The 18379-nt window shown below is 36.1% G+C and overlaps 1 protein-coding gene and 1 non-coding gene across 3 annotated transcripts in view; both read right to left on the reverse strand.

The window, feature by feature from the left end:
• Positions 1 to 14937, reverse strand: part of C7 (complement C7) — a 62109-nt gene extending 47172 nt beyond the window's left edge. Inside the window, exons 1-5 of one of the 2 annotated variants that reach the window (XM_074077550.1) lie at positions 14669 to 14937; positions 8576 to 8631; positions 6624 to 6699; positions 2430 to 2571; positions 363 to 510 (exon numbers count right to left, since the gene is read on the reverse strand). In XM_074077550.1, coding sequence (XP_073933651.1) covers positions 363 to 510; positions 2430 to 2571; positions 6624 to 6699; positions 8576 to 8631; positions 14669 to 14674 — 428 coding nt within the window. In that variant the 5' untranslated portion in view covers positions 14675 to 14937. The remainder of the gene's footprint in view (positions 1 to 362; positions 511 to 2429; positions 2572 to 6623; positions 6700 to 8575; positions 8632 to 14668) is intronic. The other variant, XM_074077549.1, reaches the window with a different exon arrangement.
• A 2590-nt stretch (positions 14938 to 17527) lies between these two features.
• On the reverse strand, positions 17528 to 17635 carry LOC141424444 (U6 spliceosomal RNA). Its single transcript, XR_012449372.1, has one exon. It is a non-coding gene; the product is annotated as a U6 spliceosomal RNA (small nuclear RNA).
• Between the last annotated feature and the right edge of the window lie 744 nt (positions 17636 to 18379).

Raw genomic sequence — 18379 nt, forward strand, 5'->3', positions numbered from 1 at the left:
AGTTTAGGCAATCACTTTTCAGCCAGGATATCTGTCCTCTCTTCTCTCCCTCATTGTATCCTCTTGAACAGCCTCTTATCAAATTAGTATCTTCTCTCTCTCTCTCTCTCTCTCTCTCTCTCTCTCTCTCTCTCTCTCTCCTCTCTTTCTCCCTCCCTCCTCTTCTTCCTCTCTCTCCTCCACTGTTGTCTCCAATTCCCACAGGTGACAAAGGTCAGCAAAGGGCTTTAAGCCAATGAAGAGTTTTGAAATATTAGGTGATTTGTTATTAGACTCACCAAACTATAAAATAAAACAAAACAAAATTAAAAACTACAACCCATTAACAAACTCCATACTCAAGAGGCTGCTCAGCACCTCACCCGTTGCCAGTAAGTTCTATGTTGGGAGGAGGTTTATCAATGTCACAGGAAGGTCTGCTCTCTGCCTCCTCACATCTGTCTTCATCAGCACCATCTTCTTCACAGTCGGAATCCCCATTGCAAACCAATGATTTGCTGATGCACTGACCTGAACACAAGAAAAGCCCCCATGCAAATACAAAAGAGGAAGAGGGAAGAAAGGAAATCTGGGATAAAAACAATTTCTACCTTATCCCTAGCACTGCACTGATACACTAATGTGAGTTTGAGCTAAGTCCTCAGCATGTCTTAGAAAGGACTAGTTTTTATTTTAATCTCTATTTTGCAGCACACAGAAATAACTCTTCCTGAAATGGCCCAAACAATGTATGCACATATGAATAAATGAACAAAAAAAAAAAAAAAGAAAGAACTCTCCCTTGAAAATAGAACCTGAATTCAAAATTCCAAGCTCACCTACAGTCATCAAGCAGTTTTGCCTAAATCCTTCAAAATCTGTACAACGCTAACTTGAAAGATTGATCTTCCCATCTACTTTTTACTAACTCTCTGTAAGCATTAGTTAGCCAAGGTGCAAAAATGTGCTTTCCTTGGTGGTTCAGATTTGTAACTTTTGAGAGCATGGGGGCTGGGTCAAAAGGTTAAAACTCAGCATTTCTTTAGCATCTACTCTGTTCAAAACCATCTACCTAGTATTGAGGTACAAATATGAATACAAATGATCCTTACCTACCTTTTCATATGCTGTTAAATCTAATATGTCTGTGAAGACATAAATCATTATCAATCAGCAACTTATGATAGCCATAAGCTCAGTGTGCCAAGGGAGCTCTGGAGGGTACCAAATTATCTAGCCCCTGCCTACCTCCCCTCCATCATGTCCAGCCATTCTCCTACTAGACTTCTATGCCCTAGTCATACAGGGCCATTTGGATGAGTAAAAACCCATGTTTTCTGTCATCTCTAGTGAAATTACACTTATAATTCTGTTTAAAAGGGTTTTCTCTATCTCTCTCCTATTTGACCTTCAAGAGACAAGTTCAATATTATCCCTTCTTGAAAACCATCCCTGTCTCACAGACCATAGATTTTCTTTCTCTGTGTTCCCATAAGATGCCTCGTGCGCAAATGTCCTTATAATATAGCTATGTAGCCCACTACACTATCATGCAGTGCAATACAGCAAACATTTGTTGAAAGTCTATCTATGTATCAGGCACTGCACATGAAAAAATAAAAGAAACATAACCCATGCCTTCAAGGAGTTTAGAGTCTACCAAGAAATAATCTAGATTGCAGACAGTGCAAATTACACAGACAGCACACAGAGTGATTTGTTAATTACTTTTAGCAGTTAGGGAGTTAGGAAAATCTTCCCAAAGCAGCTATCATCTGATTTGGATTTTGAAACTAAAATAAAAGTCTGACAGGTTTTACTGAAGAACAAACCTAATGCATAGACTCTTATATACTATTCTACTCATAAAAATTTTGTATTTGAGAGAAAATATATGTATCTCACTTCTAAATCACTATATTTGAATCATAATGAGAATAATGAAAGTTTACTAAAAGTTATTCAATCTGACTGCATAAATGCAGCATAGAAAATCAGTCAAATAATATGAAATGCCAAACTATGTTTCTGTCACCCCCATCCATAGGGGTGAATTGTGTTGCTCTTTGATAAACTAGTAGTTACTTTTCTTGTAACATAGTAATGTGGGTAGGAAATTGTTTTTGCTCAATCTCATATATACACCAGAGTGTTGGCATCCTCAACAAAAATGCAATGTCCAGGACTATTCAGGGCTATAAATAGCTATAATGCTAATAAAAGGCCAAAGAATACTCCCACCTTTATAACCAGATACCTCCCTCACATTTGAAAGAATGCTATCTGAGTATGTGATTCATATACCAAAAAAATAAAATAAAATCCTACTAATCTTTGGGGAAAATTAACTTACAGGCCAATGTAAAATTCAACAAGTATGTATTGAGCAAGTTAAACAAGTAGCATTTGAATTTACAGTCTGCACACTGCGACTCTGGAAAGCAAATTACCTGAAAAACACCTGAAACGTTCTCCACAGCCCTCTTCTGTCGGACACCCTCGTGTAGGTTCACACGATTGTGTTTCAAAAGGACTTCCAACACAAGGTTGGCCCCCATACTGCCCATAAACAGCAATTGATCGTCTGCGTGTCTAAACACAAAACAGGGTCTTTTAAAAACTATTTTTATCACCATGCACTAAGTGTACAAGAGGGTTCATTGTGATAATTCCATAAATGCATATAGTGTACTTTTAGTAACCATATTCCCTTGACTTCCCCTCCCCTTTCTCAAACAGTGTTTGCTGGGCTTCGTGTACATACACGGATGACAACATAGTGCACAGTGTGTGTGACACCGCCCCCACCCTGTACCCTCTCCTTTCCCCCTTCCTGGGATAGTCTTTTTTTTATTTTGTTATTTCCACTTTTCTTGAGTAATAAAATCTGAGAGGAGTTATACAATTTGAGAAACAATGTCCAGGAAAATGTTCTGGTGTTCTGCAGAAGAAAAACCTACAAAATCAGTGAATCCATAGGCCCTCTTGTCCTCAAGTTCAGTGACAGTGGGTTACTATTTACAAACAGTTCCCAGCTATATAATTACTTTCAGTCTTAAGTGAAAAGAAAACCTTTTTAGTGAGTCTTAGAAAAAGTAACATGAAAGAGTGAAGCTTAACAGGGTAGACACATAAGCAAATAAATTACAATGTAAAATGATTAATGTTTTGTCCAACGCTATTGTATATAACAATGGCTAATTAGAAATGGTGAAATGAATTTTGCTGGAAGGAAGGTAAAGGTCCTAAGAATGGAGACTGAGATGAAGTGGAACTAGGGAAGCCTTAGGAAAAGTGGTGGCAATTGATTTGATCTGAGTCTTGGGCCTTCTTAAAGATGGTGAGACAAGGAAAAAGAATCCAGAGAGAAATCTACTAATATTGAGATCAAGTTTCCAAACAGAGTTTAAGCAGTCCTAGGGTGAAGCTACATTTACAATGGAATTTTTCTAAATATCAAAAAACACTGACCTTTGAAATGGGAAATATTCAAAAAACATACCTCCAGGGAAAAGAGGAAAATTGGGGAAATCATCAAGCTAAACAAGAAACTTGCAACCTATTTGTCCTAAAATTCACCTAGTCCTTATTCAATATGAAGGCTATGTCTAATGTTAAAACAAAAATAAAGATCTACAAAACTCTTTTCCTCTCTATTGGTAACCAAAGGTGCATCTTTTAAGCCTCTTCCAGCCCTCATGCCTTCTCCATTAATAAAAACAAACCAAATCTCATTTCTAAAAGATGTAAACCTTGAGCAAAAATCAACAGGGAAGAGTAGGTATACAAACCAATTTTGAACTTACTCATCTATCTAAATTGGGTTAGAAATGGGGACACCTTGGGATAAGTCATCACAGTAATGTAGTTTGAGTCAGCTGAAGCCTGGCTTTTTCATTGCATTTAAGCAGAGAAATTTCGAATGAGAAATAGAATCTAGTAAAGTTTCTTGATAATGTTTTTAGTTTCTGTTTCTGTTTTTAAATGACACCTGTATGATTTATCAGTGTGTCTTCTTCTGGGATTGCAAACAAAGCACATTGTTTTTAATAAGGAATGTTTTTTGCTCTGCATATGACCAAGGTGTCATGATGCCTGCTCACTCTCAACAGTCTCATTCTCACCTGTCAGATCTTGAGCCTATGACCTCTTTTCGATTTTCACCTTCCTATTTCTGAAGAAAAATTTTGCTTTGTAATCTGTGGATGTATTCATTGCATGATGACCTTCACTCAAAAGAAACATTACTCCCATGAAAAATACCCTCTGCCTACTTTTATTTATAATTCTTTTAAATTATAGAATGTTTTATTAGCTAAAGGTTTCTTTGGGTTTTGCCTCATTGTTCAGGTACCTTGGTACCTGTTATCAGAGCTGTCATCTATTGTATTTGCTGGAAGCCAAATTCTTCATTTGTACAAATTGTTTTGAAAATAGCACTCATGTAGATAATAAATAAACACTTGAAAAAGTATGATGAAAGAACTAGGTGTAGGAGTAGGTAAGCAGTAGTTCACTTACATAGCATATGCAAGACCCAGGGTTTGGTCCCCAGTAGGAAAAATTGAAAAAAAATGCTGATAATAATGATACCTCAAAACAGGAATTATCTTCTATAATATAGTTCTGTTATTTTAAAATGAATTTAACAATTTAAAATGATGTAAATCATATATTTTATCCAAACTGAACCATTTCAAAATATTTAACCATTAAAATGCTCAGAACTTTTAAAATAAAAACAAGCATTATATTTTTAGGAATTCATTGTCAAAACTGTGAGAAAAGAGAACAGAAATCTACATATAAAAATGTTCATTATGCCCAACAATCGATGAATGGATAAAGAAAATGTTATATATATATATACATATATATATATATATAGTGGAATATTATACCAGTCATAAAGAAAACTGAAGCTTTGTCACTTGTAAGAAAGTGGATGAAACAAGAAATGATGAGGCCAAGTAAGATAAGCCAAGCTCAAAAGGTCAAATATCATATGTTCTCCCTAGGTTTCATTTGTGAAACCTAGACTTAAAATAATAATGATAATAATAATAATAATGGGACATAAATGTATATGGGAGAATGGCTAGGAGAATCAGCACGAAGGGGGAGGGGAAAAGAAAAGGATACTGAGAGGTGAAGAGGACAGAAGTATACTATATATATGCATATGAAGACAGCATAATGAAACCTACCATACTCTGTATGAAAAAGAAGGGAGGAGGAGAATGGGAATATAAAGGAAGTGGTGAACTTGTTCAAGGTATACTGTATGCATGTGTTAAATTATCACAATGAAATCCCCTCATGTTATTGATGTATGCTAATTCAAAAATAAAATAAAATAATGTTTAAATGTTCATTAAAATTTTTGTTTGATAAAGAGTGGAAACAACCTAAATATCAAATAATCAAAAGTGTATAAATTATAAGAATGAATATCGAATTTTTAAGTCTGTTGAAGTCACCATAAGAAGGGGAATAAGGTAAAAAGGAGAAAAAAAGAGGGCATGAACCAATTCAGGTTATAATACATATATGCATGGAAATGTCACAGCTAGATCTATCTTAAAAAAACAAAAATGTCTTTTTTCAAAAACAGAGAACAGGAAGGTAAAACAGGTCCTGTTTGGTGGTTGGTACTAGAGGAAGGGGGGAAGATATAAGGAAAGGGTGAAGGAGGATGAATGTAGTGGAAATATTATGTAGTCATGTATGAAAATGGAAAAATGAGACCTGTTGAAACTATTCCAGGAATGGGAGAGGGGAGGATAAAGAACAATGATGGAGGAGTAATTTAACTATGATACAAGAGATTTTGTAAATGTCACAATGTATCCCCACTACAATAATAATGTAATAACAAAAGAATGATAAACCATAAAAGTGTATAGATTAGATAGATGTAGTCATAAAATGGAATATAATGCAGATGCTATAAGTTCATACAATCAGTATGAAATTATGTTAGACTAAAATAATATAATACAAAGCTATGGTTAAACAATCTTACTTTTAAAGAGTATAAGCACACAGAAAGAAAGTTGAAAAAATAAATACCAAAGTGCTGGCATATGTGTTTCTTTTAAATAGTAGAATTATGAGTATTGTTTTTTTTCCTTATATTTTATATTATAAAGGAAAAAACATATTTTAGAAGTATTGTATAATATTCAGGTCAACTGACGTATTTTACTTGTATTACATAGGAGGTAAAATTTAGAACACTGCAAAATGTTTGGTTTTTTTATGGTTGTTCACCACTTGTGAAGTAAAACAAACAGTCATTTTGCTATTTTCTAGTGAATGTTTAAATGAGAAGTCATACCCAGTGAATAAGAAAACGATTTTGAATTCCATCTCTTATTATTCCTATCTCTTTAATAGTTACTGAATTGCCTTTAAATTTTAGCCTATGTATCTTTCTAGTTGAAGGTAAACTTTAGAAAAGTTTTTCAAGAAAAAAATGATTTTGCAGAAATTTCTTTCTTCCTGTATTAATTGTAAACAAGTCATATTTTTCTCCCCCCAGAATTATTAAATTAATTGTTAAATATTAACACTAGTTAATGAACATTGAAAACCTAATACTACATATAAGTAATCAAACACAAAATTTTGTGTGGTCCTACCTGAGTCTTGGTACAGCCACTGCATTCCGACCAAGGGCCATAGGAATCCCACTGGCAATTGACTGGAAAGGAGGCACTGTCACAGTGTCAAATTGTTGGTTATGAAGTAGGTGGAAAGATAAGCAAGGGAACACAATGAACAGTCAAAAGTAGTCCAAAAATTTTTCAATAAAGTACATTATATGCATGCATGCAAATGTCACAATGAAAGCTGGGTGTCGTGGTGCATGCCTGTAATCCCAGCACTTAGGAGGCAGAGGCAGGAAGATCGCAATTTCAAAACCAGTGTGGGCTACAGAGCAAGACCCTATCTAAATAAAGAAAAAGAGGAAGAATCTCACAATGAAGCCTACTATTTTGTATGATTATTATATGCTGATGAAAAAGAAGAAATGCTTCAAAAATGTTTTCCTAAGAGATACTAGAAGTGTCCTCAAACTGTTTTATTGGAGATTAGCATCTATTATACAATTATTATGTACAAGGTACTATTAAGACACTAGAGTTGTACAAATAAAGCAACAGGCCATAGATTATTGACAGAAGAAAGCATAGAGAAAGATAGATAAACCAATAATCATAATACAATATATTTAATTTGATAGATTTCATAACATGTTAGAATACAATGTGTTATGGAAATATGGTTGGAGGAGGGTTCAGAGAAGGGAGGGCAGGTGAGAACATACAGAAGGAAGGTGTTTTGCCTTTGAAGAGATTCTGAACGATGAGTTGATGAATGATACAAAAACAACTGAGAGACAAGAAGTTCTAATAAGCCCCTATGAGAAGGAAGAAACTTAAAAACTACCAGAGGCTTAATGGACAGTAATTTATATTTACGTGTTTCCCTTGTTCTCTTAGACTGTTTCTCAAGTACACAACCAAGTGGGGCAATCTTGGTTGCAAACAATTCCACTCCGAAGAGGGAAATGAAGAGCTAACTCAGCTCGGGCTGTGGAAGAACACACTAGGTCAGTCCTAGGAGATTAGGAAAGACTTATTAAAAAGGTAAATCTGGATTTCTGGATTCCCAGCACAGTCCTAAACTGGGAGACATCTGGAGTCAAAGTGATTCTTGAATATCTTAAAACTGTCAGATCACCCAAAAGTAATGAGGCAATTCTGCAGAATGTGTGCCTCCAGGGATTTTTGGAACCTACCTTCATGACTGGTTTGCATATGACACCAATAATCCAAACACTTGGATTTTTGACCCCTAAACAATCTGAACTTCTTGTTATTTGTCCACTTTGTACCCTGGGGAGAAGCAGCAGCCTTCCCACAAACACTGAGGCCTAAGAAGGGAAGCTTGCTTGGTCGTCTTTCCTGCATGCCCTTCAGCTCCCTGTGCAGAGCATCACTGTAACTGCCTCAGCATCTGAATCATCAGGTAGTCCCTCAGTGCCAGGTCTCCCTATGTGAATCCCCAGGTCTTAGCACAGCCCCCAACACATATTCTGATAGTTCCATCAGGTGAGCTGACCTGTTCCCATCAATCTGACGGTGAGAACAAAATGAAGTCAAGAGTAAATGGGTTTTTTTTCCCCAGAACTCACGAGCACATTAAAACTATTTTGTAAAAAAAAATAATAACTCTCAACCTTTAAAGTCCAGGGCAAGTTTTTAGAAGGATTACACTTAAAGATCAAACGGTGCTGTAGGATTTGTAGGTCTGTTCAATTCTCTAAATTACAGGGAAAACCACGGTGCTGGGAGTAAGACCTTGACGTATTTTAGTCTTTAAGTTTCTTCCTGACAAGGAAAAACTAAAGTAAAATAAGAATAAGAATAAAGCACATTTTTGTTGCTCCTTTTTCTAAATATACGGAAAGACAAAACTGTGGACAGATAAACGCTCAAGCTGCAATGTAAAAATGAAATTATACTAAAGAATTTCCTAAAATATTTTTTAAATTTCCACAAAAAATCCAAAAATAAACCATCCTTACCTTGTAAAAACTTGAAACTCTCCTATAAATCCCACCAAAATGAGTAAGCTTATTTCCTGGAGAAGAAAAGCATTATTTTAGCTTTTAATTCTTTAATGACTTGAAAACCAATACATACATCTATATAAGTCTGGATTTGTGGGCTGGAAGTATAAGGGATGAAAAGAGTAAAAGACTAAGTGATTCTGCTTTTTTCTTAAGAATCCATTTTAAGTAGAAGCTTGAAGCTTCTTCAAAAAGTTAAAAATAGAAGTACCATATGCTCCAGCAATGTAACCAGCTATGTATCCAGAGGAAATCCATATATTGAAGAGGTATTGCTGTCCCATGGTCAGTGCAGTATTGTTTCCAAAAGTTAAGATACGAAATCAACCTAAGTATTGATCATTTGATGAAAGTATAAATAAAATGTGAAACAAGGGGATATGGTATAGCTCCATGGTAGAATGCTTGCCTAACATGATTTGATCTCCAGCACTGCAAAGAGGAGAGAATATACACACAGTGGGATACTATTCTCCCTTTAAAAAGGAAAACTTGTCATGTGCAACAATACAGACACAGAGGCATTATGTTAAATGAAATAAGACAAGCACAAAAAAGATAAATACCATAGAATACCTCATTTGCTTATACTCTCTCTACAACAAAATTAGAGATAAGGGCAAAATAGTTTCTGCTGGGTATTGAGGGGGTGGGAGGGAGAGGGAGGGGGCGGAGTGGGTGGTAAGGGAGGGGGTGGGGGCAGGGGGGAGAAATGACCCAAGCCTTGTATGCACATATGAATAATAAAAGAAAAAAAAAAGAAGATGTCATTATCACATGGGAAAATAATTGTGTTATAATGTAGTTGAAAAAACAGGACAGAAAATTGTATCTTTGCTTTAATCTGAACTATGCAGAAGACATTTGAGTTTGCAGGCCAGCTGGAATGCCTTTTTTATAAAAGAAAAAACATGATAGGAAAGACGATATGGCAACAGTGATGACCTCCAGGATCCACATTATTAGTGACCTTTCCTTCTTTCTCACTTTATGTACCACCCATTTGTTTCTCATGGGATGAGTAAAGATAAAAAAAAAAGATAAATACCATAGAATACCTCATTTGTAAATAGAATCTAACAGTGTTGGACTCATAGAAGCCAAGAGTGGAATTAGCAGGGCTGAGAATTGTGGGGGGAGAAGTGTTGAGTAGATGATGGTTAAAGGATATAAATTTTCAGTTAGATAGGAAGAATAAATCCAAGAGATCTATTGTGAAACATGGTGATTACAGTTAATAAAAATGTGTTGTTATTATTATTGAAATTTGCTAAGAGAATAGATTTTCTTTTGCAGTACTGGGGTTTGAACTCAGTGCCTCACACTTGCTAGGCAGTCACTCTACCACATAAGCCACTCTACCAGCCTGAGAACAGATTTTAAGTATTCTTAGCACAAATGCAAGTATGTGAGGTAATACATAAGTTAATGAGCTCAATTCACTAACATATACATATGAAATATGACATATATAAATATATACAATTTTTGCTTGCTAACTTAAAAATAAATTCAGTTTTTAAGGTAAAATTGATGTAATTATGAGAACTACACCTCATTTGTCATTTCTATAATGACAAGTAAGGATGAGAGATGTCATTGATAAACAAATTGAAAAATCTTCCATATAGTTACATGGCATTAAATGATGGTCCCATCATCTTAAACTCTTTCTCCATTCTTCTTCCCTGTAACTTCTGTACCATGAGGACACCTAGAGGGGAGAAGCCGTGCTGATGGCTGAAGAGTTAAAAGAGAAATGAACTCCAGGAATGAGTAACCAGAAGTTGCGTCATTGCTGTAGGCAGGAGGTGGTGACTCTCCTCTTATTCCTTAGTGCTGTGGGTGGCTCCCTCCATGCTTTAAAAACCCCTGAGGTCTTTTGTAATCATTTTCATGTAATAGCAGGAGCCTAAATATTGAGAATCTGATAGGTTACAAAAATGCATGTAAAGTTTGATTACATTTTATTTGAAAAATCAAATGAGTACTTAAAATTTAATCTAGAAAGAAATTAACAAGGATAACAGTTTATTTCTGGTAATAAAATTATAGACAGTGTCCATTATCTTATGTTTATTTATATTTTCCTACTTTTATTGACAATTAAAGGTAGTGAAGGTGAAAGTAGGGGGTGAATATAATTCAAATCTTGACTGATGACTTTCTAAAAACATCAAATGTATTCAATGCATGCATTAAAATCATTTTAAGCCACATTTTAAGAGGACAGTATTCTACACGTTCTATCTGAGCTTCCACACCTCTTTTTCCTCGGCATACCTATGGAATATCTTCCCAACATTTTTTCCAGACTCTTCTACTAAACTTTCCTAGATCATCCAAGTTGTAATTAAGTATCTTCCTTTCAGTTTTAAAATTTTACTTTTTTCCTACTTCTTGTTCCTATAGTTCTATAGTTTTAAAATCTTTTATCCTGATTACCATATCCAAAAAAGTGGAAAGATACCAAGGAACTGTGGCCAAACCAGAAAATCGTGAACAAGAGGGTATGAATATTTTTCTGACTTTTCAACAAACACATGAAGTATATAACTTTTAAGATTTCTTTAAATTATAACCTATGTGGGATTTGTTTTCTTTTTTAACATTGTACCTTTCCTCTGTGCCATGTCAACTCAATGTTTCCTATCCCTGGGAAATCACAACTCAGAGACTTACTCATCACTCTTAGCCATTAACAAATAATCATTTTTTCAGAAAATAAAAATTATAGGACAATCTAATATTCAGACTTCAGTTTATCATAACGGTTCCTCAGTGCTTATAATGGGGAAGGGGTAGGGTTTACTTCTAAATTCCTCCACCTCACTCCTCTTCTCCACCTCCCCAAACCACCTCTCCCTTCATCAGAGTCAGAGCAGCAAGAACTAGAGGACAGAAGCCAAAAGAGGTCTTGCTCAATTAGTACAGTTGGAGTCTAGTGATGGTAAACCAGGAGGCATTAGGTGTTTTAATGCTGGTTCTCTGTTTCTTGAGGTGTTTTTGTTGATTGTTGGTCTCCCTATTTGGGATCTAAAACACTGGTCCCTGGCACAACTGATTCATCACTTGATTCATCACTTTCGATTCTTACCATTGCCTGCACTCTACTGATGCCATGTGAGGGGTCAGGTAGTCAATTTCTCAGGCAGAGTCCCTGGCAACCCAAATATAGTTCTCTTTTCAAGGTCCACCTCTGGTCCATGAGATACCTGCATCCATCCCTGTCCAGCCAAACTCTGGATATCCTGACTGTAATTGTTAGTGCTGAGCTGATTTACTCTGCTAAGGCAGTCCCGTGCCTTTAAATTCTTCCAAATGTGCATACAGCATCATTTCTTATACTCTCCATACTTTAAGGAACAGAATCTTACTTAATGGTGAAGATGGTGATGACCTGAGGGTCACCAGACAGCTATAGGGTTACTCTTTTTGCAATAGTGCATTCAATATCAGGCATCTCACTTTAAAATGCAAGGGCTCTGGCTACTTAATAGTTCTTGAGTTTTAGTTCTCAACCAAAATAGAAAAAAAACACTTTGGGGTTTTAGCTCAGTGAGGTTGTAGCTCAGTGGTAGTGTTTGCCTAGCAAGCAAAAGGCCCTCTGTTCCATTCCCAGCACCGCAAAAGAAAAAGGTGGGGGGAAAAGCATTTTTAACATCTCATTTGGTAGATTTTAAAAGAATTTCAACCAAATTTTTGGGAAGATACTTTTCATCATGGGTGTTGTTGTCATGGCCTTCCCCATACAAATACAACACATTTCACCCACCAAGGTCTCTTTATTGCAAGACTAGCTCTGTTTGTGGTTGTACAAACTGAATCCACTAACTAAAAGAACATTTTGAAACTCTCCTAGCTGAGTTCCTGAAATGGAGGCAATTGCTGTTTCTTCCTTTTGGAAAGGGAATCATATCAAGTAGACAAGGGAAGTAGAGCGGTTACATGAATGACAAGGACAGACACACATAAGCTAACTATAAAAGAATTATTTTTCGAATTGGCTAAGTTGAGGGCTGGGCACAGTGGCTCATTCCTGTGATCCCAGCTACTCAGGAATTGGTGCATGGCCAGCTCAGGCAAAAAGTTATCAATACTCCACCTCAACAAAATAAAGTCAGCATGGTCAAGTAAATCTCTCATCCTAGCTACATGGGAGGCATAGATAGGAGGATCACAGTCCAGGCCAGTCTGGGCAAAAACACGAGACCATACCTGAAAAATGACCTATAACAAGAAGAGCTCAAGGCATGGTTCAAGTGGTAGAGTGCCTAACAAGTAAGCAAAAAGTCCTGAGTTCAAGTGCCAGTGTCAGAAGAAGAAGAAGAATTCTCTTCTTTTGCATCACTAAATGAGCATTAGCTCTACCTGCTTCTTATAATATGTTCCAGCTATAGCCCTGATCTGAGACAACACTGTGCCTGACCATATTGCAGCCTCCTGGATGAGCTCAGTCCTAGAAAGGCAGGACAAATGCCCATCCCACAGTCAGGTCAAAGGGAACACCCTTTGGCTCTGAGTCCTCAAAAAGCTCAGATCCAAGTCATCTCCTATCCATGGGCCACCAAGAGACCAAAGGGAATTGGGACCATCTCTCTGCATTTAGTTTACATGGATGGGGAAGGAGGTAAAAGATTATTCTGCCTTAAATGGCTAGATGTAGAAGCTTATGCTCTCTTGATAGCCCAAGGTTTTCCAAGTTTTTCTTCTTTGAAACATATCACAAAAGTATGCCCTTCATGTTTGCTGTAAAAGTCAGAGTATCTGTTTTCAAATACAGAAAATCTGCATGGAAATTGGAGTGAAACCAATGCTTTTGTTGTATGTTACCAGCCAATTAAAAGGAGAAAGTATATGTATTATCAAAACATTAAAATGACATAAAAATCAATGACTGTGCAACACATTTTAAGCACAAAATAATCATTAAGATGTCTCATCATAAAATAAATAAGGAAATTGATTGACAGTTAATATAAATATTAGGAAAAACATTCTAGCTGGATGACTTTAGCAACAGCACCATATTCCTTTTTGAGCTAACAAATATTCTAAATTTTTGAATAAAAATGCAAGGCAGAGTAATAAAAGTTAGATTATATTATAATTCTAACTTTGTAAGATTACTTGGAATTGTAGCATCAAAACATTAAATGAATCAACTTGTGATTCATGTTTAATTCTGAATTATTTAATGCTGCATATGGCAAGGATTATTCAAGACCTGCATCTTGCTCCTTCTCCAACCCCATGATTGTAAATGAGCATGGATTCAGTACTGCAAATGGATAGCATAATGATTATGAAGCAATTGCACAGCTGATGGGGCTGAGAAATTATTGCTTCAGTATTATAATGTATCATTTTTAATGTTTAGATATAAAAATTTACAATAATAAAAGTATAACAGCAATTTCAACTTATTTTTGACTCTCAGAAACCTAACCTGTGAGAAATGATTTCTGTCTTTGGTCTTGTCTTTGGTTGCATAGTAACTTTTTTTTTTAATTTGGTCATTTTGCATTGGTCCAATATGTACATTTGGTAAACCGTTAGTTTCATGATATATTTATTTATTTACTTAACATATTTACTCTCACAGTCCTGACTTTTTCATCCAAGATTCCAAATTCTAATGTTCCAAGGCTGCAAATTATTCACTTTTCTATAAAAATTCCAATCAGGACTTCATTTCATGACTCCAAATCAAAACAAACAAACACGCTGAAAAAAAATTTCCCTAAGCAGTAACAATAGTCCTATTGTATTTCATTATGGTCTTCTCAGTACTTTCATAAACATTGTTTTACATACCCTATTCCCAGACCTCTGAAAATATAAATTAACTGCAAAGTGAAAAAGAATTAATTCACTTTGACTGAACTATTAAAAACATATTTAAATAAGGATCATTTTTAAAAATCACTCCCCAACTTTTTTTCATCTACATATTTTCCCATGTCCTCTTCTTTATTTCTCCCACTTAACTATTACTTTCCTTTTGTGAGAGCTTCATTTACAAAAGTAATAAAGTTATTATCTTACCTTCATATTTGGGAAAACTTTCAGTCCAGAGAAGGGGAAAACTCCCTGTGTAAGGACAGGTAAGTTTTCAACAGCAGGAAAAGCCTTCCCGTCTAATTCTCCCTGCCCTGGATTGTCTTTGCAACTTATGGAGCAAGTGGTCCTGAGACTTTGCTCCTACCCCAACCAGATTCTCCAGGGACAGGAAGAGCCTGCCTCTATACTTAATCTGTGTCTTGAAGCCAGAAGCATTTTATCAATTATACAGACTTTAGCTACAGCCAGCTGGAACTGTTTGAAAGTTACAGATATGTTTCTGAGAAATGTATCTGTTAATCAGGAAAGACAGCAAATGTTCTCAGTTCGATGTTTAAATGATTTCCAACGGGTATAAACTCTGTATAAAGCAAGGGATAAGCCTCCTTCCTCTTTCAATCTACTAAACTGAGTGCATGTTTTCATGATTTTCTAAAAGGGTGTTATAATCCAGACTTTGAGATTATATACTTTGTGAGAGAGAAGATCTTAGTCTATCTTCTGTTGCTATAACAAAATATCTGAGACTGGATCTTTTAAAAAGAATACAAGTTTACTTGGCTCACAATTCTGGAGGCTGAGAAGTCCAAGAGCATGGTGCCAGCATCATCTTGGCATCTGGTGAGGGCTTTCTTGCTGTCCCATAACACAGTGGAGAGCATCACACAGTGAAACAGGGCAAGCACGAGAGCTAAGTCTCTTTTCCTCACCTTATAAAACCACTAATAGGAAAATGGGGGCCCTGCACCCTTATGACCTCATCTCATCCTAATTTCCTCCCAAAGGCCCCACCTCCAAATAACATTAACACATGTTTATTAACATATTACTTTAGAGTAAAGTTTTCAACACATGAATTTGGGGGGACATATTCCTCCAAATGTAGCAATAAATATCCCTTCGTGTTTAACATTCACAAAATAATCTCAAACAGCATCATGTTTTACAAAGTGTTTGTTTTGCATCACTAATTTTCTTAAGAACTTTCCTTCAGGTCACTCTGTTAAAAAGTTCTTACCAAGGTTATCATCTATGTCTAGTTTTTCATTTTCAGTTGTTGCCTTGTCTTCTGGCAAATCTCCATTTGCTAATAGCCTTGCATTGATTCTAGCAGTTCTCCAACATTGCTTTCATCGATTTTATGAACTGCTTCACTTTTTTGCAAGATTTAGGATTTTTTTATTGGAATTGAACTACAGCTTTATTTGTATTGTTTACTGAAAATATATGGCCAGATATGCAAGCTGCTGTGGAATTATGGGTAAAATAGACTTAAATGTTAAGTAGAAAAGGAAATTTGAGTTCAGAATAATTTTATAAGTAAACATTCCATTAGTGAATATTTTTCCATCTTAATGACTTTTTCTTCCTGTAGCCAAAGCACTTGAATAGTAGGGGTAAGCTCTTCACTCCCCTCATAAATTAATGGGGGTTTCCAGAAACTGAGCTTACATGTTTTCTTTAAATGCTTAGTAATTTTTGTGATTTGAGGGGAGAAAATTTTGCCACAGAGAAGATGGTCCCCAATCTAACAGAGATATTTCTTTTTTTTTTTATTGTTTTGCTGAATGGGGGTACATGTGGCATTTACAAATGTTCTTACAATATATCAAATACATCACACTTGAATTTACCCCCTTCTATCATTGTTCTTTATTCCTCCCTCCTTCCATTCCTGGCATAGTTTCAGTAGGAATCATTTTTGCATTTACATACAAGTGTACACAGTATTTGTACCATATTCACCCTCCTACACACTTTCCCCACTTCCTCCCCCTTCCCACTGGTATCAACCCCCCCGACAGGATCTTCCAAAAGAGAGATTTCTTAATTGAACTCCAATTTTTTATTCAACTATGAATTCCAGATGCTCATAAAGTCTTCTCAAATACTCAATGTGTAATTCCACATCCCGTGGCTATCTTAGTTTGCATTACCTCAGAAAGATTCAGAGTTAAGAATTCGATTGCAAGTAGTTTTTGTGCTGCTGTTGTTTGTTTCGGTTTTGTTTGTTTGTTTGCTCATTTGTTTGTTTATTGAGGGGTGGTCGTAGAAAGCACTGCTGGGAGCAGTGTACCTCATCAGGCAAGAGACTACAGTGTTCAATGGAGCTCAGTCCCTATGAGGAACTCTGAAGGACATTTCAGAATGTGCTACAAAGTTAGTCTAATTAAGAGGATTAAGAGGTAAGGAAACTGGGGTATTTGTCCACCAATATTCTGTCTATGTTGGTGAGGGTGACTTCTAAATTCTAGCATTGGCTCTCTGGCACTGTCAGTTTGCCCTGAGGGCAGGCTGGACATATGCATACAGCCTGAAAATAGAGATCTACAAGTATTTACAGGTGTTTGCCTTGGTCATGCAGAAGTGAATGCTGGCCCGGAAGGTGGGGGGCAGGGCACAAACAATGTATAAATGATAAAATAAAAGGAGTAGAAAATAACTTAAAAAAAAAAAAAGAAGTGAATGCTGAGGGGATGTAGATAGGACCCCAATAGCATCTACCTCAGTAGATTTTCATTCATACAGGCATTAGTTTGCCCATTCTAAATTCAACAAATATTTACTGAAGATGCTTGAAAAGCCATGAGCTCTGGCAGATAGAAGCCATGAGCTATGTCCTTCTGTACTTACATGCTGGCCATTGATATGTCATCCTTACTCTAGATTTTATCTACAATAATGAGAACTTCATTTGTTCTGCTAGGATAACTCAGAGATTCTTCAGTTCTAAAAGTTTTACCAAAACTTCCTTTATTCAAGTGCTGTGCACATTCTCATCTCCACATCTTTAATATCACATGAATGTTTCTTCTGCTTGGAATTCCAATAAACAAGCTAAGGCTTTATATGGAATGCTTCATGAATTTGCATATCATCATTGTGCAGGGACCACACTAATATTCTCTGTATCATTCCAATTTTTTTTTTTTTTAGTATATGTGTGCCAAAGCAAGCCCATAGCTAAGATTTTAAATGAATGTGGCATCTATACTATGGGAAGTATGACTGCTAGCATAAGCTGTGTGGACTTATTCAAAGGTCAGTGAGAACTCACCCACTAGAAGTTTTTAAGGAAGAATTAAAGTGATGTATGAGGATGTCTGAAAGTGGTAGTATGTAGATACAGAGAAGGAGTCAGGAGGAGAAACAAGAACCATAACTTGGAATTTTTCAGTAATTCAGAAAAGGTATAATCAAGGCCTCATTTAAGGAGACAGACAAAAAAGGCTGGAAGGATTCAAAAGACTTAGTTGATTTAACAGGGTTTCAAGTCTGATTGGTGAAGAGAATTGAGGGAATTTTGTTTTTTCTTTTCAGTACTAGGATTTGAACTCAGGGCCTTGTACTTGCTAGGCACTGCTCTACCACTTGAGCCAGGATCCTACTCCTTTGCCTTTTTAGTTTGTCTTGCCAACAGGTTCTTGCACTAACTTTTTCCAGGCTGACCTCAAGCCACGAATCTCCTATCTCTGTTTCTGAGTAATTCAGATTACAGGCATGTGTTCCCATGCCAGATGAGAATCGGAAGAACTTAAAAACAAATTAAAGGATGAGGAAGATAGAAAGTTAAAGAGGAAGAGATGGTTTTGGAGAAGGCATCCAACATAGAACTGAAAGTACGGATCTCTTTGCAAAGACAGGTCCCTCCAGAAGCTATAGGTAGAGCCACCACAGAGATACACAATTGAAATC

This window comes from Castor canadensis, chromosome 6, assembly GCF_047511655.1.
Source record: "Castor canadensis chromosome 6, mCasCan1.hap1v2, whole genome shotgun sequence".
Classification (NCBI taxonomy): domain Eukaryota; kingdom Metazoa; phylum Chordata; class Mammalia; order Rodentia; family Castoridae; genus Castor; species Castor canadensis.